Source organism: Pelophylax lessonae (assembly GCF_965119305.1).
Source record: "Pelophylax lessonae genome assembly, chromosome: 3".
Lineage (NCBI taxonomy): Eukaryota > Metazoa > Chordata > Amphibia > Anura > Ranidae > Pelophylax > Pelophylax lessonae.
This window is the reverse complement of record NC_138770.1, coordinates 288,821,839-288,845,657: the sequence shown is the minus strand read 5'-3', so window position 1 is coordinate 288,845,657 and position 23,819 is coordinate 288,821,839. Positions and strand designations below refer to the sequence as shown.

Below are 23,819 nucleotides of genomic sequence, written 5' to 3'. Positions count from 1 at the left end.
TCGCCTTTTTGGAGAGGCGTTGGATACCTTGGTGAAAGGCGTCACGGGGGGTAAGAGCACCATGCTACCCCAGAACCCGAAGAACAAGTCTTTCCGTGGCAAGTGGGGTTCTGCACCTAAATCTAGTCAGGGGTCCTTTTGTGCCTTTCGGAACCAATCCAAGGGCAAGCCCTTCAAGGCCCAGGGCAACCAGAAGAAACCCTGGGCGGGTAAGCAGAAGACCGGCAATGCCGGTTCGGCGGGACACTCCGCCTCTGCCTGAAGGGGGCGCCCTCACCCATTTCTGGGGTGGGGGGACGTTTGCGCGGTTTCCTCCAACCTTGGCTGCTCCGGATCTCGGACAGGTGGGTCCAGGAAATCGTTCGATCAGGTTACAAGATCAAATTCCTTTCCAGGCCGGCGGACAGATTCTTTCCCTCCAATCTCCATTTGCTTCCGGGGCATCTGCAGGACTTGCATCAGGCGGTGCAGGACATGCTTGCTCAGGGGGTGATTGTCCCGGTGCCTCATCGGGACAGGTTTCGGGGGTTTTATCGAATCTGTTCACTGTGCCCAGGAAGGAGGGCAAAGTGCGTCCTATTCTGGACCTGAAATCGCTGAACCGCTTTGTGCGTGTTCGGAAGTTTCGAATGGAGTCTCTCCGTTCGGTTGTGGCCTCCTTGAGTCCAGGAGAATTCCTGGCTTCGATAGATCTGAAGGATGCGTACCTGCACATCCCCATTTTCGAGGGTCATCAGCGGTACCTTCGGTTCGCTATTGCAGAGGACCACTACCAGTTTGTGGCGTTACCGTTCGGTCTCGCTTCGGCACCCAGGGTATTTACCAAGGTGTTGGCACTGGTCCTGGGCCTGCTGCGGGCCCAGGGCATTGCGGTCCTGGGGTACCTGGACGATCTGCTTCTGAGATCGCGTGCCAGTCAGGACCTTGTGCGCGATCTGTCCATCACGGTACAGACGCTTCAGGAGTTCGGGTGGACCATCAACGTTCAAAAATCAGCGTGGTCTCCGTCGCTTCGCCTTCCCTATCTGGGAATGATTCTGGACTCTGCTCAAAGGTATTCTTGCCGGAGGACAAGCTCCGGACTTTGGGGGGGCGAAATCCGGTCCCTCGGGGACAATCCGTCCTCGTCACTCAGGGCCTGCATGCGGGGCCTGGGTTTGATGGTGTCGGCCTTCGAGGGGATTCCCTTTGCCCAGTTCCACACACGGGCTCTCCAGACGGAGATCCTGGCCAGGTGGGACAGACTTCCTCAGTCCTTGGATCTGGAGGTCTCCTTGAGTCGCCGGACCAGATTGGCTCTTCTGTGGTGGATCCAGTCCCCGTCGGTGGCAGAAGGCAAGTCCTTCCGCCCGTTGGTGTGGACAGTGGTTACCACGGATGCCAGCCTGTCGGGCTGGGGTGAAGTCCTGGGCACCCTGTCTGCCCAGGGCACTTGGTCGGAGGAGGAATCCTCCCTCCCGATAAATGTGCTGGAACTACGAGCGATAAAACTGTCTCTTCCAGTGGTCGGACCGTCTCCAGGGCCTGCCTGTTCGCGTACAGATGGACAATGCTACCGCGGTGGCTTACATCAACCACCAGGGGGGCACCAGGAGTGCTTCAGCAGCCCGGCAGGTGACCGACATCCTGTCTTGGGCCGAGACTCATGTCCCGGCGATTTCGGCAGTTCACATTCCGAATGGTCCCTACGCCCGGAGGTCTTTCAGATGCTGTGTGCGAAGTGGGGATCCCCAGACGTGGATCTGTTCGCATCCCGGCTAAACCAAAAGGTGGAAAGGTTCGTGGCAAGAACGCGCGACCCGTTGGACGCCTCGGATGCGTTGGAGGCCCCTTGGCATCAGTATTGTCTGATGTACGCCTTTCCTCCGATTCAGTTACTATCCCGGTTCCTTCACAGATTGGTCTCGGAACCGCACATGGTGATTCTGGTGGCGCCAGACTGGCCTCGCCGGTCTTGGTATGCCGACGTTGCTCACCTGGCAGTGGCGCCTCTGTAGCGTCTGCCTCTGCGGGAAGATCTCCTGTCTCGGGGTCCGATCTTCCATCCTGCTTTACAGTCGCTGGCTTTAACGGCCTGGCTGTTGAGACCCAGGTCTTGAAGGACAAGGGTCTATCTTCTGAGGTTATCCCTACCCTGATCAAGGCTAGGAAATCTTCCTCTGGTAAGATCTCTTACCGTACCTGGAAAGCCTACTTCACCTGGTGTGAGTCCAGGGGGTTTTCCCCTCGTTCTTACTCGGTGTTGAGAATCTTGGCTTTCCTCCAGTCTGGGGTGGATCAGCGCCTGGCGCTTGCCACTATAAAGGGCCAGGTATCAGCACTGGCGGTCCTTTTCCAACGCCCTGTGGCGTCTCATTCCTTGGTGCGCACGTTCATTCAAGGTGTGCGACATTTGGCTCCTCCTAGAAAGGAGCCTTTACCTTCATGAGACCTGAACTTGGTCCTGTCCGCTTTGCAGCGTGCTCCTTTTGAAAATATCAGGGAGATATCGTTGCCTCTGCTGTCGAAAGAGGTTGCTTTTCTTGTGGCGATCACTTCGGCTCGCAGAGTGTCGGAGCTGGCGGCGTTGTCTTGCCGCTCCCCTTACTTGATAATTCACAAGGATAAGGTGGTGTTGAGAACACCCCCGTCCTTTCTTCCCAAGGTGATCACTGAGTTCCACCTTAATGAGGAAATTGTCCTGCCTTTGCTTTGTACAAAGCCTAAGCATCCAAAGGAGATTGCTTTGCATTCCTTGGATGTTGACAGGGCGATCAGGGTTTACCTGAAGTCTACGGAACCCTTTCGGAAGGCGGACTCTCTCTTTGTCCTTCCTGAGGGATCTCGGAAGGGCATGGCTGCATCAGCAGCTACTATTGCCAAGTGGATCAGACAGACCATTGAGCAGGCCTATGCCTTGAAGGAACGGGTTCCGCCCTTCCCTGTTAAGGCGCACTCTACCAGGTCTTTGAGTGCATCCTGGGCCTATTGGCATCAGGCCTCGGTGGCCCAGGTGTGCAAGGCGGCGACTTGGTCGTCGGTGCACACTTTTTCCAAGTTCTACAAAGTAGACGTTCTGGCATCAGCTGATGCTTCTTTTGGCCGCAAAGTTCTCAGTGCGGCTGTGCCATGATGGACCCTTGCATTTTTTTCTCTGGGTCCCTGGCTGTTGGCATTTGCTTTCCTGGGCTGTTGCTCCTGTTGAGCATTGTTTTTTTCTGTTGCCCAGTTGGTTCTTACGGTGCATGCAAGTTTCCTTTCTCTGATGTGGGTACTGCGTTGCCTTTTCTACGGTTGCGTCTCCCACCCCTCATGTCTATACTGCTTTGGGACATCCCAATAGTGATGACTTAGAGGAGGCGGCGACTGTCGGAGGACGTAAGAGAAAACTGAATTTTTGTAAAATCTTACCTGTAAAATTCCTTTCTCTGAGTCCTCCGACAGTCGCCGCCCCCGCCCCTCTTTTGGGGTTCTTATTACCTACTGCTATGCTACCAAACTGAGTTGGGAGTGGTGATGCAGGGGGGGTATTGACCAGATGGGACAGCCCCCGTGGGTGTGTATATGCTAATGCCTTTTGTCTTTTGACTAAGTCTATATGCATAGCTATTCCTACGGATAGGTGGACAATACCCAATAGTGAGGACTTAGAGGAGGCGGCGACTGTCGGAGGACTCAGAGAAAGGAATTTTACAGGTAAGATTTTACAAAAATTCAGTTTTTGTACTTACCGTAAAATCCTTTTCTCTGAAGTTCATTGACCGACGCTGCTCCATATCTTCTTTAGACCATTGGGTTATGCTCCTCCAATCAGGAATAGGACACCAGGCAGGAAAAAGCTTTACCACGCCTATGTGGGCTGTCCCTGCAGGCATAACCCCACACACTCTGCTAAAGTATCTAGTTTCGTTGCAAGCAGTGTTTAGAAGACAAAAAAACGCCATTCACGCAGAAGCAGAGGGCGGGTGCTGAGTCTGTCGAACTTCAGAGAAAAGGATTTTACGGTAAGTACAAAAATCCAGTTTTCTCTATCGTTCGACAGACGCAGCTCCATATCTTCTTTAGACCATTGGGATGTCCCAAAGCAGTATTTTCATGAGAGGTGGGAAGACAACGCAAAGAAGAACGTAACTCCCCAAAGGCTAAACATAGCCAAGCAGGTAATATTGAGCTCAACCAGGAACAACTGAAGCTCACCTAGAAAACATCCTCAAAGCAAACAAAAAAGATTCTCTTTAAACAGCAGCCTGCAAAACCTTGCAGCCAAAAGAGGCATCCGAAGATGCCAACACATCAACTTTGTAGAATTTCGCAAACGTATGCACAGACGTCACAAACTTGCATCACTGACGCCTGATGGCGAAAAGCCCAAGAGGCACTCAGCGCTCTAGTAGAATGCGCCTTCACTGCGAAAGGAGGAAACTGACCCTTCAGTGAATAAGCCTGAACAACCGTCTGCCTGATCTATCTGGAAATGGTCGCAGCAGACGCAGCCAATTCTTTACGGGGTCCCTCAGTAAACACAAAGAGCATCTGATTTTCTAAAAGACTCAGTGGCCCCCAGGTAAACCCTGATCACCTGAGCCACATCCAAAGAATGCAAGGCAATTTCCTTGGGATGCTTGGGCTTGGGACAGAGTGAAGGCAGCACAAGGTCTTCATTCAAATGAACCACCAAATAAGGCGAGCGGCAAGACAAAGCTGCCAATTCAGATACTCTGCGGGCAGATGCGATAGCCACCAAAAAGCCGAGCGGCAAGACAAAGCTGCCAATTCAGATACTCTGTGCGGGCAGAGGTGATAGCCACCAAAAAGGCAACCTTCTCAGACAATGAAAGCAGAGAAATCTCCCGAATGTTCGGAAGAGCCATATGGCACACTCCCTGAATGAAGATACGAATTAAGGCATGCGTAGCTAACGGGCGTTGAAAATATATAGCCAAAGCCAACACTTGGCCTTTGATAGTGCCCAAAGCCAACCGCTGTTTAGCCCCTTTCTCCAGAAAGGCCAAAACCCTAGCAACTGAAAACAAGCGAGGGTGCACCTTCAGTGATTCAAACCATAAAATGTACGATTTCCACGTATCATGATATATCTTCATGGAAGTCGACTTCCTAGCCTTCAAATTGCATGGGAATCACAGTGTCAGAAAGACCTCCATCCCTCAACACCTGGATTTCAACAGCCATGTCGTTAAAGCCAGCGACTGTAAAGCAGGATGGAAGATCGGACCTTAAGACAGCAGATCTTCCCTGAGAGGAAGTCTCCAAGGAGCATCGGCGACCAACCTTACTAGGTCTGCGTACCAGGAACGCCGAGGCCAGTCTGGAGCCACCAGAATGACCGGAATTCCTTCCACCTCTATCCTGTGTAGAAGCCTTGGCAGGAGTTTCAGTGGAGGAAAGGCATAAATCAGCCGATACCCACCCCAAGGAGCCACCAGTGCATCTGTGGCATGGGCCAGAGGATCTCGAGATAAGAGAGCCCAACCCTGCACTTGCCTTCAGTGGCTCCAAAATGTTCGGTGATGATGCATGCAACTTTTTGCCAGAGCATTGCTTCAATATGGTAGGTCACATTCATCCACATTTTTGTCTCTCAGACTGGTGATTTGGTGGCTGTGTATTCTCCTTTCTTTCTTCCTTATTACATGCACTAGGCTTTCATTTCATCCTCACTCTCTCTCCAATTCTCCTTTACCCTTACATCATAGGTCATATCCTATGCACTTAGGGAGTCTTGCTTATTTCACTTTAATTGCACAATATAGTACATTGTTGCTACATATTCCCACTTAAGTAGGTCACTTCTACTCACCATCCTTTCCTTTTTGAGGCCTCTGCAGCCATTTGGTTTGCTTGTTTTGTCATTATATTCAACTCTAATCACACATTGTTGATACTCTTTTGCTTTACCACTTTTTAGCATTTAATCTGAGCATCAGATACATACTTTATGATCTCAGGCTCACTCTCAGTGTTATCGGTTGATACCCCTACTTACTGCACAGTATTATACTCCTTGTACTGATTGCTGATATTACTATTTACATACACTTTAGATGAGTCTGATACATAGATACGTCTCCTTTAGCCATCACCCTGGATGCCACACCATGTTGGTCTGTGCTTGTGTTTGGCCCTGTTTATCCTGCCAGGCCCTCGTGGATCCCAGACCCACAGCTCCCGGGATAGACATTCCAAGCGGCAGCCAATGGATCATGAGCATGCAATTTCTTTTACCAGATTTGCAAGTATGGGCCCTTTGGTGGCCCCTTAGTGTTTCACTTTAGCATAACAGTATCTACTATCTTTATTACACCGCATCAACCCCTGAGGAAGTGAACGGTTGTTCACTCAACGCGTCGGATTATCAGGATGGACTTTCATACCTACCATGGATTGATCTATGGAATACTGAACTTGACTATGAGTATCAATATACTATGTATAACATCACAAATCTGTTTCCCAATATGGTACCTGTCTGTGTTTACTTGCTGACATTGTATGTTCCAATAAACTTGCTTTTTATATTGTATTATTGGGCGTGTTGCACCTCATTTAAAGTCCCAAGGGCAAATCTTTGTAACTTTCTATGTTATTGAGGGATGAAGGTGCATCAGGGCATATTTTAATAACCACAACAGACTTGTTCAGCCTGGAAACTGGGTGATCCACTTTTGGTCTACCTCGTGGAAACTACATCTGCAAAAGGATAACGGTGTTTAAAGCGCTTAGGCACCAATAGCATGTGCTTGATGCGCCGCCATTGTTCATTGACAATATAGTCAAAAAGCTCTGGACAAGGAAAAACCTTGCTTGACGCTGTAGAGTCATCTGCCAATTTTAAAGTTTCCTGCACCGAAACGAAGTGCTTCCACCAAGGTGCGTTCCCACGCAGCGGCTGACGAGGACAGGTCCCCTTCACCATCAGAATGCAAAGATACCGACCCCTCAGGATGGGGTGCACCAGTGGTGGCAATATCAGCCTCAGAATCTAAGGAAACCACCGAGGGAGGTGAAGGCAAAGGACGTTTGCAGCTAGCAACACTTTTACACACAAAATCTACATTTGACACCAAGGTACTGTATGCGCCCACAGAACCTACGGGAGTCAATGCCATAATCCCCATGGTTCTCAACCTGAACCAGGCGAGGACACGCTACCGAGGTGTTGAAGCGGTTGTGCACCAAATGTTTTAAGGAAACATGAAATACATTCAAAATACACATGTTAGAAGGAAGGTCCATTGCGTAAGCCACAGGTCTGATCCTACGGAGAACGCAGAAAAGCCTAAAATCTTAGTACTGGGTAAGAATGAGCCTATGTAACTGAAGCTCGATAGAAAAAAAGCCCATTGTGCCCTTGTGGGGGATAAAGTGCATTGGGAGAGTATTCACGGTGCATCACTTTGTCCACATTTTATGATTCCAAAATGGATTAAATTTATTATTGGAAATTCTACAAACACCACTCCATAATGACAACATGAAAGACGCTTGTTTGAAATCTTTGCAAATGTATTTTTAAAAAAAACAATTCCATGTACATAAGTATTTACAGCCTTTGATCAATTCTTTGTTGAAGCACCTTTGGCACCAATTACAGCCTCAAGTCTTTTTGGGTATGATGCTACAAGCATGGCACACCTATTTTAGGGCAGTTTCTCCCATTCTTCTTTGCAGGACCTCTCAAGCTCCATCAGGTTGGAAGGGAAGCGTTGGTGCACAGCCATTTTCACATGTCTCCAGAGATGTTTAATTGGGTTCAAGTCTGATTTTGCCTGTGTGCTTATGCTCGTTGTCCTTTTGGAAGATTTGGAACCTTCTCCCCAGTCTGAGGTCCAGAGCACTCTGGGGTAGGTGTTCATCAAGGATGTCTGTACATTGCTGCATTCATCGTTCCCTCGATCATGACTAATCTCCCAGTTCCTGCTACTGAAAACGTCCCCACAGCATGCTGCTGCCACCACTATGCTTCACTGTAGGGATGGTATTGGCCAGGTAATGAGCGGTGCCTGGTTTCCATCAGTTTTCATCTGCTTCCGTCAACATCTGTTTTTTTGAATAGATGAAAGCCCTATCGTGACCAGGCGAAGGCAGAAAAGGAATGGACAAGGCAGCTTAAATAGCCAGAAGGAGCTGGCTGTAGGCGGGAATGACTAGCAGATAATGATAACCAGATGGGCCACTGAGAAAACCATGAGTACTGACAAATATTGGACAGCTGAGCAGCCTAAGCACAGAGAAGAGCTTCTGCGTGCCCAGCCCTGAGAGATCCACTGTCGGTACCGTTCATTTCACAGTAAACGCTTGTTTTTTTTGTGATGATTGCAAGGGTAGGCATTGTAGAAGGCAACACTAATAACTGGATAAGGGGAGGGGCCTGGCAGAGTTTACCTCCGGACAGAACTGCTTGTATTAAAGCCATTAGTTGTCTGATGATTTGTGCCATGGATGCAGAAAATTCCTCTTCAGTCAATTAAGCTGCCTGCTGCGTGTCGAGATGTAGGCAGCTTTTGATGCAGAAACAGGTGCTATGTGGGGTTCCTGCTCCAGAGGTAGGGAAGACTGAACTCTGTATTGGAGCGTCATATGAGATCCTGGCAAAGCGACTGCTAAGCTTAGCTTTTGCTGCAGCACCCTTATTGTTTGATTTCACTATATTGCTACGAGCATTTTTTTTCTCGGTGGGGGACTCACAAAGAAGGGTGAAGAATACAGGGTAAACGTGTGCTGCACTAAATTTACTTGTGGAAAGAGGGCAGATGGCATGCCTTATCAAGTTGTAGGCAAAAGGCGGTAAAATGCATGCACGACCTGTAAGGCAATACTGGGTAATCCACCTCAGCCTAAGGTCCAAGTGGTTAGGTTTTAGCACCAAGTTTGAAAAGTTTACACATGTGAAATACATTCTAATTAGATCAGTTATGACAATAACAGTCAGAACACAGGAAAAACCTCCCTTACCCATTGTCTATGCCACTGATCACTATAAAGGGTTCACATTTTGCCCGTTATGGTGAGCATACCCCTGAAGGAGTCTTCAAGGACTGGAATCCACTGCACTCTGAGGCTGACTACAATATACTGAAGTGCCAAGGTGAGCACCAATGCAGGATCCAGTGCCCAAAGCATCATTACAGGCTGCCCCTACAACGTGGAGGTTTGTCTGGGCATGGTTCCCTAGGTTTTACCAAGGTAGCACTGATTGGGATCCACTGTTTCTAATGTAATATATAGAAAGTTCAGAAAAATTTCTCAGAGAAGAGGTCCATTATTTTTGGACACTAGCAAAAGAGAATGCCTCACAAAGTAAGGCAGGGTTATATGGGCTGGTGCCCACAGGGGCATGTTCTCAAGAGCTTTGTCAGTGTCCAATCACCTAAAGATAAGCCTATAACCCATGATTTATTAATACTATGTCTGTGTCCTGTACTATACAATCAAGATATAAAAGGAAAAATAGAGCATTGTTTTAGGTACTTTTTACAATAGAAAGGTCTAATCTGTTAGAAAACTTTAAAGTAAAACTGGCACTAAAAAAATTGAAAAGGCACTGGTAGGTTTGACTTCGGACATGATCTGAGTGTACTGGAATCTATGGGAGAATACGGGAGTGTACACAAATAAAGGCTAACTCCACCTTTTGCAAAAAATAAATGAATGCATCCATATTTGCAGCAAAAAAGTGTGATGTTTTTTGCAAATGAGTCTGTAAAGCATTGCAGCTATGATCAAGTGAATCACGGGTGCAGTGCACAGATTCTTCCTTCAGTGACTTATCCGTACAGAGGTCTTGACTATCAGTTCCTGAGTTGGAGGAAGTGTCAGACTTCGAGTGCGGTAATCACCACACTTGTGTTCCATTGAGAGCTACTTATCCATCTGCTATGGTGTAGCCAAATATGAGTGTAACATATAACAAACCAAAAGTTGGAGCATTGACGTTGGCACGGCAGCTTTCAAATATATTTGTAAATGTGTGCAAGCATAACCCTCCATTTTTAACGTGAATTGTTAGGCAGGAAAATTTGGTTCTTTTGCAGGCTGTCTGGTAAGTGTGCTGGGAAAATAGGATTTTTGACTTACAGTAAAATCCATTTCTCTGCGTTCACTGATGGATACGGCTCCTTAGAACTCTTGAACATTGGGTTATACTGCCCCCTACAGGAGTAGGACACTAGGCAGAAAAAAACTTGACTACGTCTGTGGGCAGTCCCAGAAGGTATACTACCCCTCTCTGCTATAGATACTCAGTTTTGTTACAAGCAGTGTCAGAAGTACTACAACTCCATAGAGGGGTGGGTGCTGTGTCCGTCAACGAACGTAGAGAAATGGATTTTACGGTAAAGTAGAAAAAATCATTTTCTCTTTCGTTCATTTACAGACACCGCTCCTTAGGATCCTTGACCACTGGGAGGTCCCAAAGCAGTGTTAAACCTGAGGGGTCGGATAACAGAAAAATCCCAAGGCTAAACAGTAGCTAACAAGGTAACAGGCGCTCAACAAAAAAACAACTGGAGCCCATCTGAACTTATACACCCCCAAAGAGGGAACAGACCCTCTAAACAGCAACCTTAACCACTTCCAATACCGGGCACTTTCACCCCCTTCCTGCCCAAGCCAATTTATAGCTTTTAGCGCTGTTGCATTTTGAATGACAATTGCACGGTCATGCAACACTGTGCCTAAACCAAATTTACGTCATTTTTTCCCCACAAATAGACATTTCTTTTGGTGCCATTTGATCACCGCAAGTTTTTTTCTTTTTTGCTGAAGAAAAAAAGACCGAAAAGATTGGAGAAAAAAAAAAAAAAGTTTTTTGTTTAGGTTATAAAATTTTGTAAATAGATACGTTTTTTCCTGCACTGATGAGGCCGCACTGACAGGCACTGATGAGGAGGCACTGATAGGCAGCACTGATGGGCACTGATATGTGGCACTGATAGGTAGCACTGATATGCCGCATTGGTGGGCACTAATAGGCGTCACTGCTGGGCACTGATAGGCGGCATTGATGGGCACTGATAGGCAGCACTGATAGCTGGCACTGGTGGGCGGCATTGATAGATGGCAATGATGGGCACTGGTGGGCAGCACTGGCAGGCAGCACTGATGGGGAGGGCACTGGTGGGCCCTGATTGCCATCCCTGGTGGCCATGGTGGGCATCCCTGGGGTCATGGGTGGGCATCCCTGGTGTCATGGGTGGGCATCCCTGGTGGTTCTAGTGGCACCCCCCTAAAGGTCTGCACTGGTAATCAATGCTCTGATTACCAGTGCAGACCCCCCCCCCCCCCCCCATCAGGAGAGCCACAGATTTGCTCTCCTCTACACGTGCCTGTCAGGCACGAACTTAGGAAAGCCGATCAACGGCACTTCCTATTTACTATGTGACCAGCTGTGATTGGACACAGCTGGTCACATGGTAAAGAGCCTACTTCAGTAGGCTCTTTACCTAGATCGGACCAGAGTGACACGCTGCATCACCGATAGCCGCTCTGCGCACCCCCCGCCAGAGGACCCCGTGACTGTGCCACAAACCTCAACTTTTCTGTTCACCCGGAATGCCAACAGATCCACCTGGGGGATCTGTTGGCATAGCTGATGAAACGCGTCCGGGTGAAGGGACCACTCCCCTTGGTCCACCTTCCCACACAGACAGATTGGCATGACCACTGTCCAATACATGGGGAGAATGGTCTGGTGGCTTAGCTCTCCGGCTCTTCAACAGGGCAAATCCTGAGATCCTTCAGTTTCCCGGTTCAGCCAGGTCTGATACCATCAGGCCCAGCACCCGCACGCAAAACCGGAAGAATGACTATTTGCTAGACAGTAAGAGATGAATTTCAGCATACATCCTCTTGAGTTTGTCCAAAGGAACATTCTGGATAGAGCGGAGTCCAGAGTCCGAGCAGAACTCCATCAGGGTCTGTATAGTGATCTCCAGGTCGTCCATCAGAACCGCAGAGAACCCGGCTTGCAAGAGGAGGCTGTCCAGGTACCCCAGTATTGCAATTCCGTGCTGACGCAGCAACGCCAGAACCGAAGCCAACACTTTTGTGAAGACCCGAGGGGCGGAGGGGAGACCAAAAGGTAACGTCACAAACTGATAAGGCTCCTCTCCTACAGCAAAGTGAAGGAAGCACTGGTGACAGGCAAAGATTGGAATGTGCAAGTAAGCATCATTGATGTAGATAGAGGCAAGAAAATCCCGCTGATGTAGGAATGCCACTACCGTGCGAATGGACTCCATCCTAAACTTCTGTACCCGCTCAAAGCAGTTAAGGGCCTTGAGATCCAGAATCGGATGCACTTCGCTGTTCCAAGGCCGGAACTAGGACAATCACACCCTGAAGCAACAGGTCTTGTACTGCCCCAAAGAGAGCTTGAAAATCGGTCTGGGGACAGGCACATATTGGAAGGAAAGAACATTTCCAGATGGTAAGAACGAAACTTGATCTTGTAGCTGGGCCATATCACTTTGTGGACCCATTTGTCTTGCACCAAGGAGCTCCATGGGCCTGGAAACTAGCGAAGACGTCCCCCCACCCCAGGTACAGATGAGGGCGCACCATCATGCTAAACGGGCCTCATCTAGGGGCCTAGAGAATCCCGTTCTTGGCTTGCCAGACCAGGGCCACTTGGAATCTCCCGAGAACCTGAAAGGTTTTGAATTGTTGGAGGATCCTGAGGGACGAAAAATCTTCTTGTGAGCCGAGAAGGACGGGCCACGTCTGCGACAAGGTTCCTTACCCTTGCCAGCCTGCGGAAGAAAAGTACTCTCCCCCTCCTGTGAGACTCTTAATAAAGTCATCCAGGGTGGCCCCAAATAGGCGATCACCCTGAAAAGCTTTATTTTTTTTTTTTAGAGGTCTGGTCCGCAGACCAAAGCTTAAGCCACAATACGCGCCTAAGTAGCACTGCCGAAACAGACAGCCTAGAAACCAGGGGAGCCGCATTCAAAGAGGCATTACATATAAACTGTAGCCCTTAGACCAACTGGTCCACCAGTTTAGCAAAGGCAGGGGGAAGCTGCTCACCCTCCAGGTTAGGGCGCAAAAGTTTAGTCCACTCGGACAGAGTTTGCGACACCAGGGCAATGGTGAAGACTGGCTTAAGTGCTGAACCCGCAACAATGAACATATTGCGGGCCACAGCTGAAAGGAAAGCGGAAAGGATCTGCTTTCCTGTCAGCTGGATCCTGAAAGGCCAGCGATTCCTCAACTGGAATCATGGCCGCCCTATTCAACCAGGAAACCGGAGGGTCCACAACTGGTGGAACAGTCCACTTTTTGAGGAGGAACTCCTCAAAAGGGTACACCATCGCAAAGTGTTTGGGAACCACAAAAAATGGATTTTTGTAAAATCTTACCGTAAAATCCTTTTCTCTTAGCTCATTGACAGACGTAGTCCTCGGTGATACAGCACCTTCGGGTTATGTTGCCTCCACAGGAGTAGGACTAGACAGGAAATGAAAAATGCTCTGGCCACACCCCAAGGGCAGTCCCCGAGGGTATATCCTCTCTCTCTCCGCCACAGCAAATCAGTTATGTCACAAAAGCAGTGCTTAGAGAATTTAACCCAACCCAACTCAAAAACAGAGGGGCGGGTACTACGTCTGTCAATGAGCTAAGAGAAAAGGATTTTACGGTAAGATTTTACAAAAATCCATTTTTCTCTATCGCTCATTGACAGACGTAGTCCTCGGTGATACAGCACCTTCGGGAAGTCCCAGAGCAGTATCACAAATGAGGGGTGGGAAAATGGAAATCAAATCCAAATCTAGAAGGCCCAACCGGTGCCAACTAGAAGTTTACAATGCTCATCCTTAATGATGAGACTCAACAAAAAAATTTTCAAACAGAAAAAAACCCTCGAGGTAGACCACCGGTCTCCTCAAATTGCGGCCTGCAAAACCTTGCGGCCAAATGAGGCATCCGCCGATGCCATCACATCAATTTTATAAAATTTTGTAAAGGTATGTACCGACGACCAGGTGGCCGCTTTACATACCTGGACCACTGACGCCTGATGGCGAAAGGCCCAGGAAGTACTGAGCGCTCGAGTGAAGTGCGCCCTAACAGGGAACGGAGGATTCCGACCCTTAATAGAATAAGCCTGTACCACCATCTGACTGATCCATGTAGATATGGTCGCGGCAGACACAGGCAACCCCCTTCAAGGGCTATCCGTGATCACAAAAAGTGAGTCCGTCTTACGAAAACCACTTTAGGAAGGAAGGATGGATTCGGAAGAAGAACCACCTTATCCCTATGAACCACCAGATCTGGGGAACGACAGGATAATGCGGCCAGTTCTGACACCCTGCGTACAGAAGTAATGGCCACCAAGAAGGCCACCTTCTGGGAATGTAAGCAAGGGAATCTCCCTAATATCTTCAGAGAAGTTTCTGAAGAACCGACCACACTAAATTAAGATACCAGGCGGTAAGGGTGCGCACACTGGCGGAGCCAGATGTCGCACCCCCTGGATGAAATTCCACACCAAGGAATGATTAGCCAAAGGTTTCTTGAAAGAAGATTGCTAACGCCGAAAACCTGACCCTTGATCGTGCTCAAGGATAGTTTCTGCTCAACCCCTTGTTGCAGACAGACCAAAATTCGGGTCACCGAATAGGTCTGTGGGGGAAATCCAATAGATTCACTAGATTCACACCATGCAATATAAGACTTCCATGTGCTGGAAGTCGCTTTCCTTGCTTTAACTGGAGGTAGGAATAACTGAAGCTGACACTCCCTTGTCCTTCAGTACCTGGGTCTCAATGGCCAGGCCATTAAGCCAGCGACTGTAAAGCAAGATGGAAGATCGGTCCCTGAGACCGCAAATCCTCCCTGAGAGGAAGTCTCCAAGGAGCGTCCGCGACTAGCCTCGCCAAGTCGGCGTACCAGGCTCGATGAGGTCAATCCGGAATTTCCAGAATAACTGGAATTCCCTCCACCTCTATCCTGCAAAGAAGTTCCCGCAGCAACTTGAGAGGATGGAAGGCATGCCGTAGCTGATACTGCCCCCACGGGGCGATCAGCGTTTCTGCTGCGTCCGCTAGAGGATCGTGGCGCGAGCTACAAACCTCCGCACCTTCCTGTTAGGCCAAGGTGCCAACAGATCCACATCCGGGATGTCCCAATGAAGGGACAGCTAGGAAAAAACCTCTGGATGAAGAGGCCATATGCGATTGGATCCGAATCGGGCTGCTCTAGAGCTGCTCGATCCAGTAAATCAGACAAAATCTGATCGCTCTCAGTTCAGATACCCTTATTGGTAATCTGGATATTATCGGAAGAAATGACTTCCCCTGGTTGAGCATCGGAGACTTCCTGGTCCGCTCGCTCAACCGGATCCGATTGTCCAGGGAATTGGAATTCTGATTCCATTAAAAAAGAATCTCCTTCAGGAGAATTCGGGTATGAGACTGGATATACGGTACTGCCTCTAAGAAGGCCACCATCAGTCCCAGCCAATTGACGGACAGCAACATCCGAATCGTTGACTGAACCTTCTGGAGTTTCCCAGCAAGGAGAAACTCTCTTGCCCAGGATGTATCCAACCTTAGGCCCAGATAGTTCAGTCTCCTGGTGGGAACCAGGGATGATCTTTGGGAAAGCGAAAAAACGCTGATGTACTGCGATGATGGGGATATAAAGATAGGCATCCTATATGTCTATGGACGCCAGGAAATCTCTTTGATGCAGGGAGGCCACCACTGTACGGATGGACTCTATTTCTTCCCAAGTCCAGATTTGGACGCACCTTGCCCTCTTTCCTGGGCATTGTGAATAGGTTCGAATAGAACCCCTGAAACTGTTCAATGTTAGAAGGGAAGAATCGCACCGGTGGAAGTGATCGAAACTCGATCCTGTGTCCTCCAGAAACCGGTGAAGACATCCCCCCCCCACCCCGGAGATGGGTAGGGGCGCATCAGGCTATATTCTTCAGGCTTGGCTGAGCCGGACTCTTTGTTTACCCGACCAGCGCCCTTTGAAACCCCTCTAAAGGGGCTTTGGAGGGTTTTGCCTTATCGCCCGCCCTCGCGGAACGAACAACTCTATATGAGCAGAAAAGGAAGGTCCTCGTTAGTTACGAGGTCTTTTTATCCTAACAGTCTGTGGCAAGACCGCAGGTGGTACCGTCTATCCTATAAAGAGGAATTCCTCAAAACGGATAGCACCTAGCCATGCGTTTGGAAATAACAGGGGTTCGTTTCAAAATGACCCCATTTGGGTAAAGGAAAATCCTTCGCCATTTTGGTAGGCTAACAAGTACCAAAAAGGAATCTCAGTCTCAGCTACCTCTGCCGGTGTAACCTCAAGACTAAAGGTTTCCCGGACGGACACAACTAGTGCATCCACCACTCTTGTGCTATGGCGGAGGCAGAAACGTGCTCCTCACTGCTGAGGAGATATTACCTGAGACAACAGCCCCCTAAGAGGGACCTGCAACTGCATTGACCAGTTCCGAATCCGTATCTGAAGTATCTGATAAACAATAGGGGTAGGCGGGGGTCGCTACTACACCCGTCCCTGACAGGCCACCTCCACCCGGGATACCAAAGACTCCAAAACTGCCGATAATGCATTAAAAACAAGTGGGGTACTGGAGGGTCCTGCGGCCACCTTGAGGGGATCAGGTGGGGATACCTATGCGGCAGGGTCAATGATTATACAAGACACTTGCCAGCGACAAAAAATGACAAAGTAAAAAAAAACTTGTTTTTTTTTTTGTGTTCCCCAGTCGCAACAGCCCCCCTCAGTGTTACCTGCCTTTTTGGACCCCACAGAGAGAGACACAGACCCCAAGGCTCATCCCTGATGCACAGACGTTTTCATCAGCTTGCTCAGTGCTTGTCTTGTTACAAACAGGAAGTCTTTGGCCCTATTTCCTGGGTAAAAGAGGCGGCTCCGCCCCTTAACACGCCTGCCGGCTCCTCAACCTGGCGACATGAGGTGTTTGAGTCACCTCAAACATGGCCGCCCCCATGCTGGAGACACGAGGCTACACCAAAATGGCGGCCTCGTGCGATCTACCAGACAATGGCGGTGCCTGCACAGAATAGCGGCATGTCTGCAGAAGGATCTCGGCCTCACAACCCTTCACCCTCATGGTGGTCAGCGTGGTCGGAGGTACCGGACCCTAGCGGGCCGTATGCGGTCCGTGGCCGTCGGGAGGCATCTGCTTAGCTGGAGGAATGATCTGGAATGCAGTATACATGTATAGACATCGCCCTGTGGCTACTGACAGGTAGGATACCTTATACTATCACAGTAAAGTTCTAGTACTGCCACTGACTACAATCATTTACACATTTTTACAATTAGATTGTCAGCTCCCAAACCAAGCCTCCTGGCTTCTTGTACACAAAAATCACACTCAATTAGGGGGATCTGTGACATGTTGTAGGATAGAGGGGAACCCATCCTTACCATTACAGAGAGGGGCCCGCGTTCACCACAAGACCCGTCAGGGGGAAAGGGGGAACATACTACTCACCATACCGGAACCAGGCGGGCGCCAACTCCTGACAGTACCCCTCTCCACCAAGGTAGGAGGGCTGTCGACCAATACGGGCGCCGTGACTCATGGTCTTTGGCGTTTCAGCGAGACGTTTAACTCGCAGGGTCAGTCCCCGTCCAGTGGGACTATGTCGCGGCCGACCCAGCGCGGAGCTATGGCCTGCACGCGCTCGTAGGCTGAACTGGGGTGACCACTGGATCTCAACATCCTGCCCGTCGCCCAGTTCAGCTTTCTTGCTTGAAGATCTCACAGGAACACTGGAGAAAAAAAGCTGTCTTAAAAAATTATTTTCTAAGAAAAAAATCCTGCCAGGACCGAAGATCCCAGCAAGGTATCTAGGTCCTTACTCCTGACTAGACAGAAAAAAACGGATTTGCTGTGGCGGAGAGAGAGAGGATATACCCTCGGGGACTGCCCTTGGGGTGTGGCCAGAGCATTTTTCATTTCCTGTCTAGTCCTACTCCTGTGGAGGCAACATAACCCGAAGGTGCTGTATCACCGAGGACTACGTCTGTCAATGAGCGATAGAGAAAGGGACGTTTTGGAGGCTCCCACTCTTTCGTGAGAAATCTGTCAAAATAGGAGGTAAAAGGAAACACCTTAGCTGCTCTAGACAGCTTGTGAGTGCCAAAGGGGACAGGCACCTTAGCCGCAGATTCAGCTGCATCCTCAGTTTTAAAAGTTTCACGCACAGACACAATTAGTGCGTCCACAAGTGTCTTTTCGTGCACAGCTACGGGTGTGGAGGAATCCTCCTCACTATCAGAAAAGTCAGGGCGTGTGGCCGAAGACCCCACAGGGTGGGCTCTTCTGAACATGCCCCTGGGGGCACCAGCCCCTATAACTCTGCCTTACTTTTTGAGGCTTTCTTTTTTGCTAGTGTCCAAAAGTAATGGACCTCTTCTCCGATAAATTTCTCTGAACTTTACTTTCTATTCAGAATCTTCAATCAACTCCTTACTGTTTTCTATACATTACATTAGAAACAGTGGATCCCAATCAGTGCTACCTTCGTAAAGCCTAGGGAACCATGCCCAGACAAACCTCCACATTGTGGGGGCAGCCTGTAATGATGCTTTAGGCACTGGATCCTGCATTGGTGCTCACCTTAGCATTGCAGTATAATGTAATCAGCCTCAGGGTGCAGTGGATCCCAGTCCTTGAAGACCCCTTCAGGGGTATGCTCACCATAACAGGCAAAGTCTGAACCCTTTATAGGGACCAGTGGCATATACGACAGGTAAGACAGGTTTTCCCTGTATTCTGACTGTTACTATCATAACTGACATGATTAGAACGTATTTCACCTGTGTACATTTTTCAAACTTGGCGCTAAAACCCAACCACTTGGAGCTTAGGCTGAGGTGGATTACCGAGTATTGCCTTACATGTCATGTATACATTTTACCACCTTTTTGCCTACAACTTATTAAGGCATGCCCTCTGCCCTCTTCCCACAAGGAAATTTAGTGCAGTACATGTTTACCCTGTATTCTTCACCCTTCTTTTAAAATACCCCCACTTTTTTTGTACAGTTGTTTGAATTGAGGGGGGTGTGGGGATGCACTGGATGCCTTCAGCTGCCTTTGTGCTCTTGCTGGGCTTTATGTGCATCCCTGTGCCTTTAAGTGGTGGGATCCCTCCAGGAACACCTGCCCTTAATCTATTCACTGCTATATGTGCTTCAAATTTTGGAGACTCTAAAAACTATGGCATTAGAACTGCAGTATAAAAGAGTAGCCTTGACGCGGGTACTGCAGCTTATGCATATAGTTGCCAATGTGTGAAAACATAACCCTCTCTTATTGTGAATTGCCAATTTGGTTGTTTTGCAGGCAGGCAGGTAAGTGTGCTGGGAAATCTTTTTTGTTTGTTTAAAAGGTGGAGTTAGCCTTTAATTCTGCATTGATATATTTTACGTGGCTCCTTATAAAATAATTTTATTCTTCAAATAACTGGACCACATGCCATAAAAAAAAAAGTTTTTACTTACTCCACAATCATTCGCTCCATCTCCACACATGCCAACATAGTAACTGTAAAACAAGCAAGAAATAGCTGTAGTATTTATTAATCATATGGACAAGAATTGCTGCAGAGAAGGCAGAAAATGTTTGGTGAGTTGTATATAGTCTCTTGATGACCATGTCTTTTAAAGCTCAAGCAATATATTAAAAAAAAAAAAAAAATAGATTTTTGTACTTACCGTAAAATCCATTTCTCTGAGTTCATCAACGGACACAGCTCTTCATAAATCATAATTAGTAGGTTATATTGCCTCCTAGTAGGACTAGGCAGAACAAAAAACGTATATAACCCCCCTCTCTGCTATAGGTAATCAGCTTAGTAGCAAGCAGTATTAGAAGTATCAGAGGGATGGGTGCTGTGTCCATCAAACTCAGAGAAATGGATTTTACGGTAAGTACAAAAATCCCATTTTCATGTTCATTCATCGACGGGCACATAGCTCCATGAATCCAACTAGTGGGACGTTTAAAAGAAGTGCCAAAAGGAAAATGAGGGGTGGGGAAAATAACCCAAGGCTAAACATAAGAGCCCTTAACCAGGACACAGAAGCCTTAAGCGGGTCACAGGAGCCCTGTTTAAAAAAAAAAAAAGTGAATTTTTGCCTTGCCGTAAAATTGGATTTTTGACTTACCGTAAAATCCTTTTCTCTTAAGCTCATTGACAGACGCAGTCCTCTTTGATTAATATCAGTAGGGTTATACTGCCCCCTACAGGAGTAGGACACTAGGCAGGAAAAACGTTCTGGCCACACCTTAGGGGCAGTCCCAGAGGGTATATCCTCTCTCTCCCTGCTACAGGATGTCAGTTATGTAACAAAGCAGTGTCAGAGAATTTAACCCAACCCAACTCAAAAATAGAGGGGCGGGTACTGCGTCTGTCAATGAGCTTAAGAGAAAAGGGTTTTACGGTAAGTCAAAAATCCAATTTTCTCTGTCACTCATTGACAGACGCAGTCCTCTTTGATTAATATCAGTAGGGACGCCCCAAAGCAGTGCCACAAATGAGGGGTGGGATAACAGAAATCAAAATCCAATCCAGAAGGCCCAACCGGAGCCAACCAGAAGTCTTAAAGGCTCATCGGACAAAAGGATGAGACTCAACTGAAAACCCAACAGAAAAAAACCCTCGAGGTAGACCAACGGTCCCCTCAAACAGCGGCCTGCAGAACCTTGCGGCCAAAAGAGGCATCCGCCGATGCCAGCACATCAACTTTATAAAATTTTGTAAAGGTATGAACCGACGACCAGGTAGCCGCCTTGCAAACCTGAAGCACCGACGCCTGATGGCGGAAGGCCCAGGAAGCACTAAGCGCCCGAGTGTAGTGCGCCTTAACAGGGAACGGAGGAACCCGACCCTTAATAGAATAAGCCTGTACCACCGTCTGTCTGATCCACCTAGGGATAGTCGCGGCAGACGCAGGCAACCCCTTTCTAGGGCCATCCGTGATCACAAAAAGTGAATCCGTCTTCCGAAACGAGTCAGTAGTAGTCAAGTACACCCTGATCGCCCGAACCACATCCAAGGAGTGTAACGCAAACTCCCGAGGATGACTGGGCTTAGGAGACAGGGAAGGTAGCACAATATCCTCATTTAGATGAAAATCTGAAACCACCTTAGGAAGGAAGGATGGATTCGGACGAAGAACCCTATGAACCACCAGATATGGGGAACGACAGGACAATGCGGCCAGTTCCGACTCCCTGCGTGCAGAAGTGATAGCCACCAAAAAGGCCACCTTCTGGGATAACGTAAGCAAGTCAATCTCCCTAATATTTTCAAAGGGAGGTTTCTGAAGAACCGACAACACCAAATTAAGATCCCAGGGCGGCAAGGGCGCGCGCACCGGCGGAGCCAGGTGCCGCACCCCCTGGATGAAATTCCGCACCAAGGACTGAGTAGCCAGAGGCTTCTGAAAGAAGATTGCGAACGCTGAAACCTGACCCTTGATCGTGCTCAAGGCCAGTTTCTGCTCAACCCCCTGTTGCAGAAAAGCCAATATTCGGGCCACCGAGTAAGAACGTGGAGGAAACCCAAGGGATTCACACCACGCGATATAAGACTTCCATGTGCGATGATAGACCTTTCTGGAAGTCGCTTTCCTCGCTTTAATTAGAGTAGGAATAACTGAAGCTGACAACCCCTTGTCCTTCAGCACCTGGGTCTCAACAGCCAGGCCGTTAAAGCCAGCGATCGTAAAGCAGGATGGAAGATCGGTCCCTGAGACAGCAGATCCTCCCTGAGGGGAAGTCGCCAAGGAGCGTCAGCAACCAGCCTGACCAAGTCGGCGTACCAGGCCCGACGAGGCCAGTCCGGAGCTACCAGGATAACTGGAATTCCCTCCACCTCTATCCTGCGAAGAAGTTTCGGCAGCAACTTGAGGGGAGGGAAGGCATACAGTAGCTGATACTGCCCCCACGGGGCGACCAGCGCGTCTGCGGCGTCCGCTAGAGGATCGCGGGAGCGGGCTACAAACCTCCGCACCTTCCTGTTGAGCCGAGATGCCAACAGATCCACATCCGGGGTGCCCCAACGAAGGCATAATTGGTGAAATACCTCTGGATGAAGAGACTATTCCCCTTGATCCAGAATCTGACGGCTGAGAAAATCTGCCTGCCAATTTTTCACCCCCGGAATGAATACCGCGGAGAGAGCTGGAACAAATCGTTCCGCCCAACGAAGGATGCCGGCCACTTCCACGGCCGCCAGGACACTCTTGGTGCCCCCCTGGTGATTGACGTAAGCCACGGCCGTGGCATTGTCCAACTGGATCCGCACCGGGCTGCCCCGGAGCTGCTCGGTCCAGTGAATCAGACAAAGTCTGATCGCTCTCAGTTCCAATACATTTATCGGTAACCTGGATTCTTCCAGGGACCAGAGCCCCTGAGCAGATTGTCTGCCGAGAACCCCACCCCACCCGGATAGACTGGCATCCGTGGTGACAATCGTCCAATAGAATGGAAGAAATGACTTCCCCTGACTGAGCATTGGTGACCGAAGCCACCAAACCAGAGATTCCCTGGTCCGTTCGCTCAGCCGGATCCGATTGTCCAGGGAATCGGGATTCCGGTTCCATTTGAGAATCATCTCCTTTTGAAGAATCCGGGTATGAGACTGGGCAAATGGTACTGCCTCGAAGGAGGCCACCATCAGTCCCAGAACCCTCATGCAAGTCCGTAGGGAAGGCCAGTTGACGGTCAATAATAACTGAGTCGTCTACTGAATCTTCCGGAGTTTCTCCGCCGGGAGAAACACTTTTGCCAAGGATGTATCCAAAGTTAGGCCCAGATAGTTCAGTCTCCTGGTGGGGACCAGGGATGATTTCTGCCGGTTCACCAGCCACCCGGACTCTTCCAAAGAGATCATAGTGATCTCCAAGTTTAGCAACAGAGCCTGCGGAGACTCCGCATGGAGAAGAAGGTAGTCTAGGTAACCTAGAACCGAAATGCCCCGCTGTCGCAACAGCGCCAAAACTGGGGCCAAGACCTTTGTGAAGACCCGGGGAGCAGAGGCGAGACCAAAGGGTAACGCTGCAAACTGATAATGGCTCTCTCCTATGGCAAAGCGAAGGAAACGCTGATGTCCTGCATAAATGGGAATGTGCAGATAGGCATCCTTGATGTCTATGGACGCCAGAAAATCCCCCTGATGCAGGGAGGCCACCACTGTGCGAATGGACTCCATCTTGAATTTTTGCACCCGGACAAACTGATTGAGCGCTCTCAAGTCCAGAATTGGACGCACCTTGCCCTCTTTTCTGGGTATTGTGAATAGGTTCGAATAGAACCCCTGAAAACGTTTTGTCCAAGGAACGTGGACCACTACTCCTTGTTGCATCAAATCAGTCACTGCCCCCCGTAAAGCTTCTAAGCGATCCGGGGATAGTCGGATATTGGAAGGGAAGAACCGCACCAGTGGAAGGGATCGAAACTCGATCTTGTATCCCGACCATATGACCTCTTGAACCCACTTGTCTGGAATCCTGGAAAGCCATGGGTCCGGAAACCGGTGAAGACGTCCCCCCACCCCAGATATGGGTGGGGGCGCACCTTCAGGCTGTAGTGGTCTTATCTTCAGGTCTGGCAGAGCCGGACCTTTGTTTACCTGACCAGCGCCCTTTGAAACCACCTGGGGGGGCTTTGGAGGACTTCGCCTTATCGCCCACCCCAGAGGAGCGAAAAAACTTTATGAGCGGAAAAGGAAGGTCCCGGTCCTTTCCCCTTAGTAGCATGTGGTAAAAAGGTGCTCTTGCCACCAGTGAGACCCTTGATGATCTCAT

The 23,819-nt window shown here is 49.1% G+C and overlaps 1 protein-coding gene across 2 annotated transcripts in view; it reads right to left on the bottom strand.

The window, feature by feature from the left end:
* The window catches only part of ATP13A3 (ATPase 13A3), a 449,747-nt gene that overhangs the window by 58,438 nt on the left and 367,490 nt on the right, over nt 1-23,819 (bottom strand). For both annotated transcript variants that reach the window (XM_082249624.1, XM_082249623.1), the window contains exon 24: nt 19,509-19,551. In XM_082249624.1, coding sequence (XP_082105750.1) covers nt 19,509-19,551 — 43 coding nt within the window. The remainder of the gene's footprint in view (nt 1-19,508; nt 19,552-23,819) is intronic.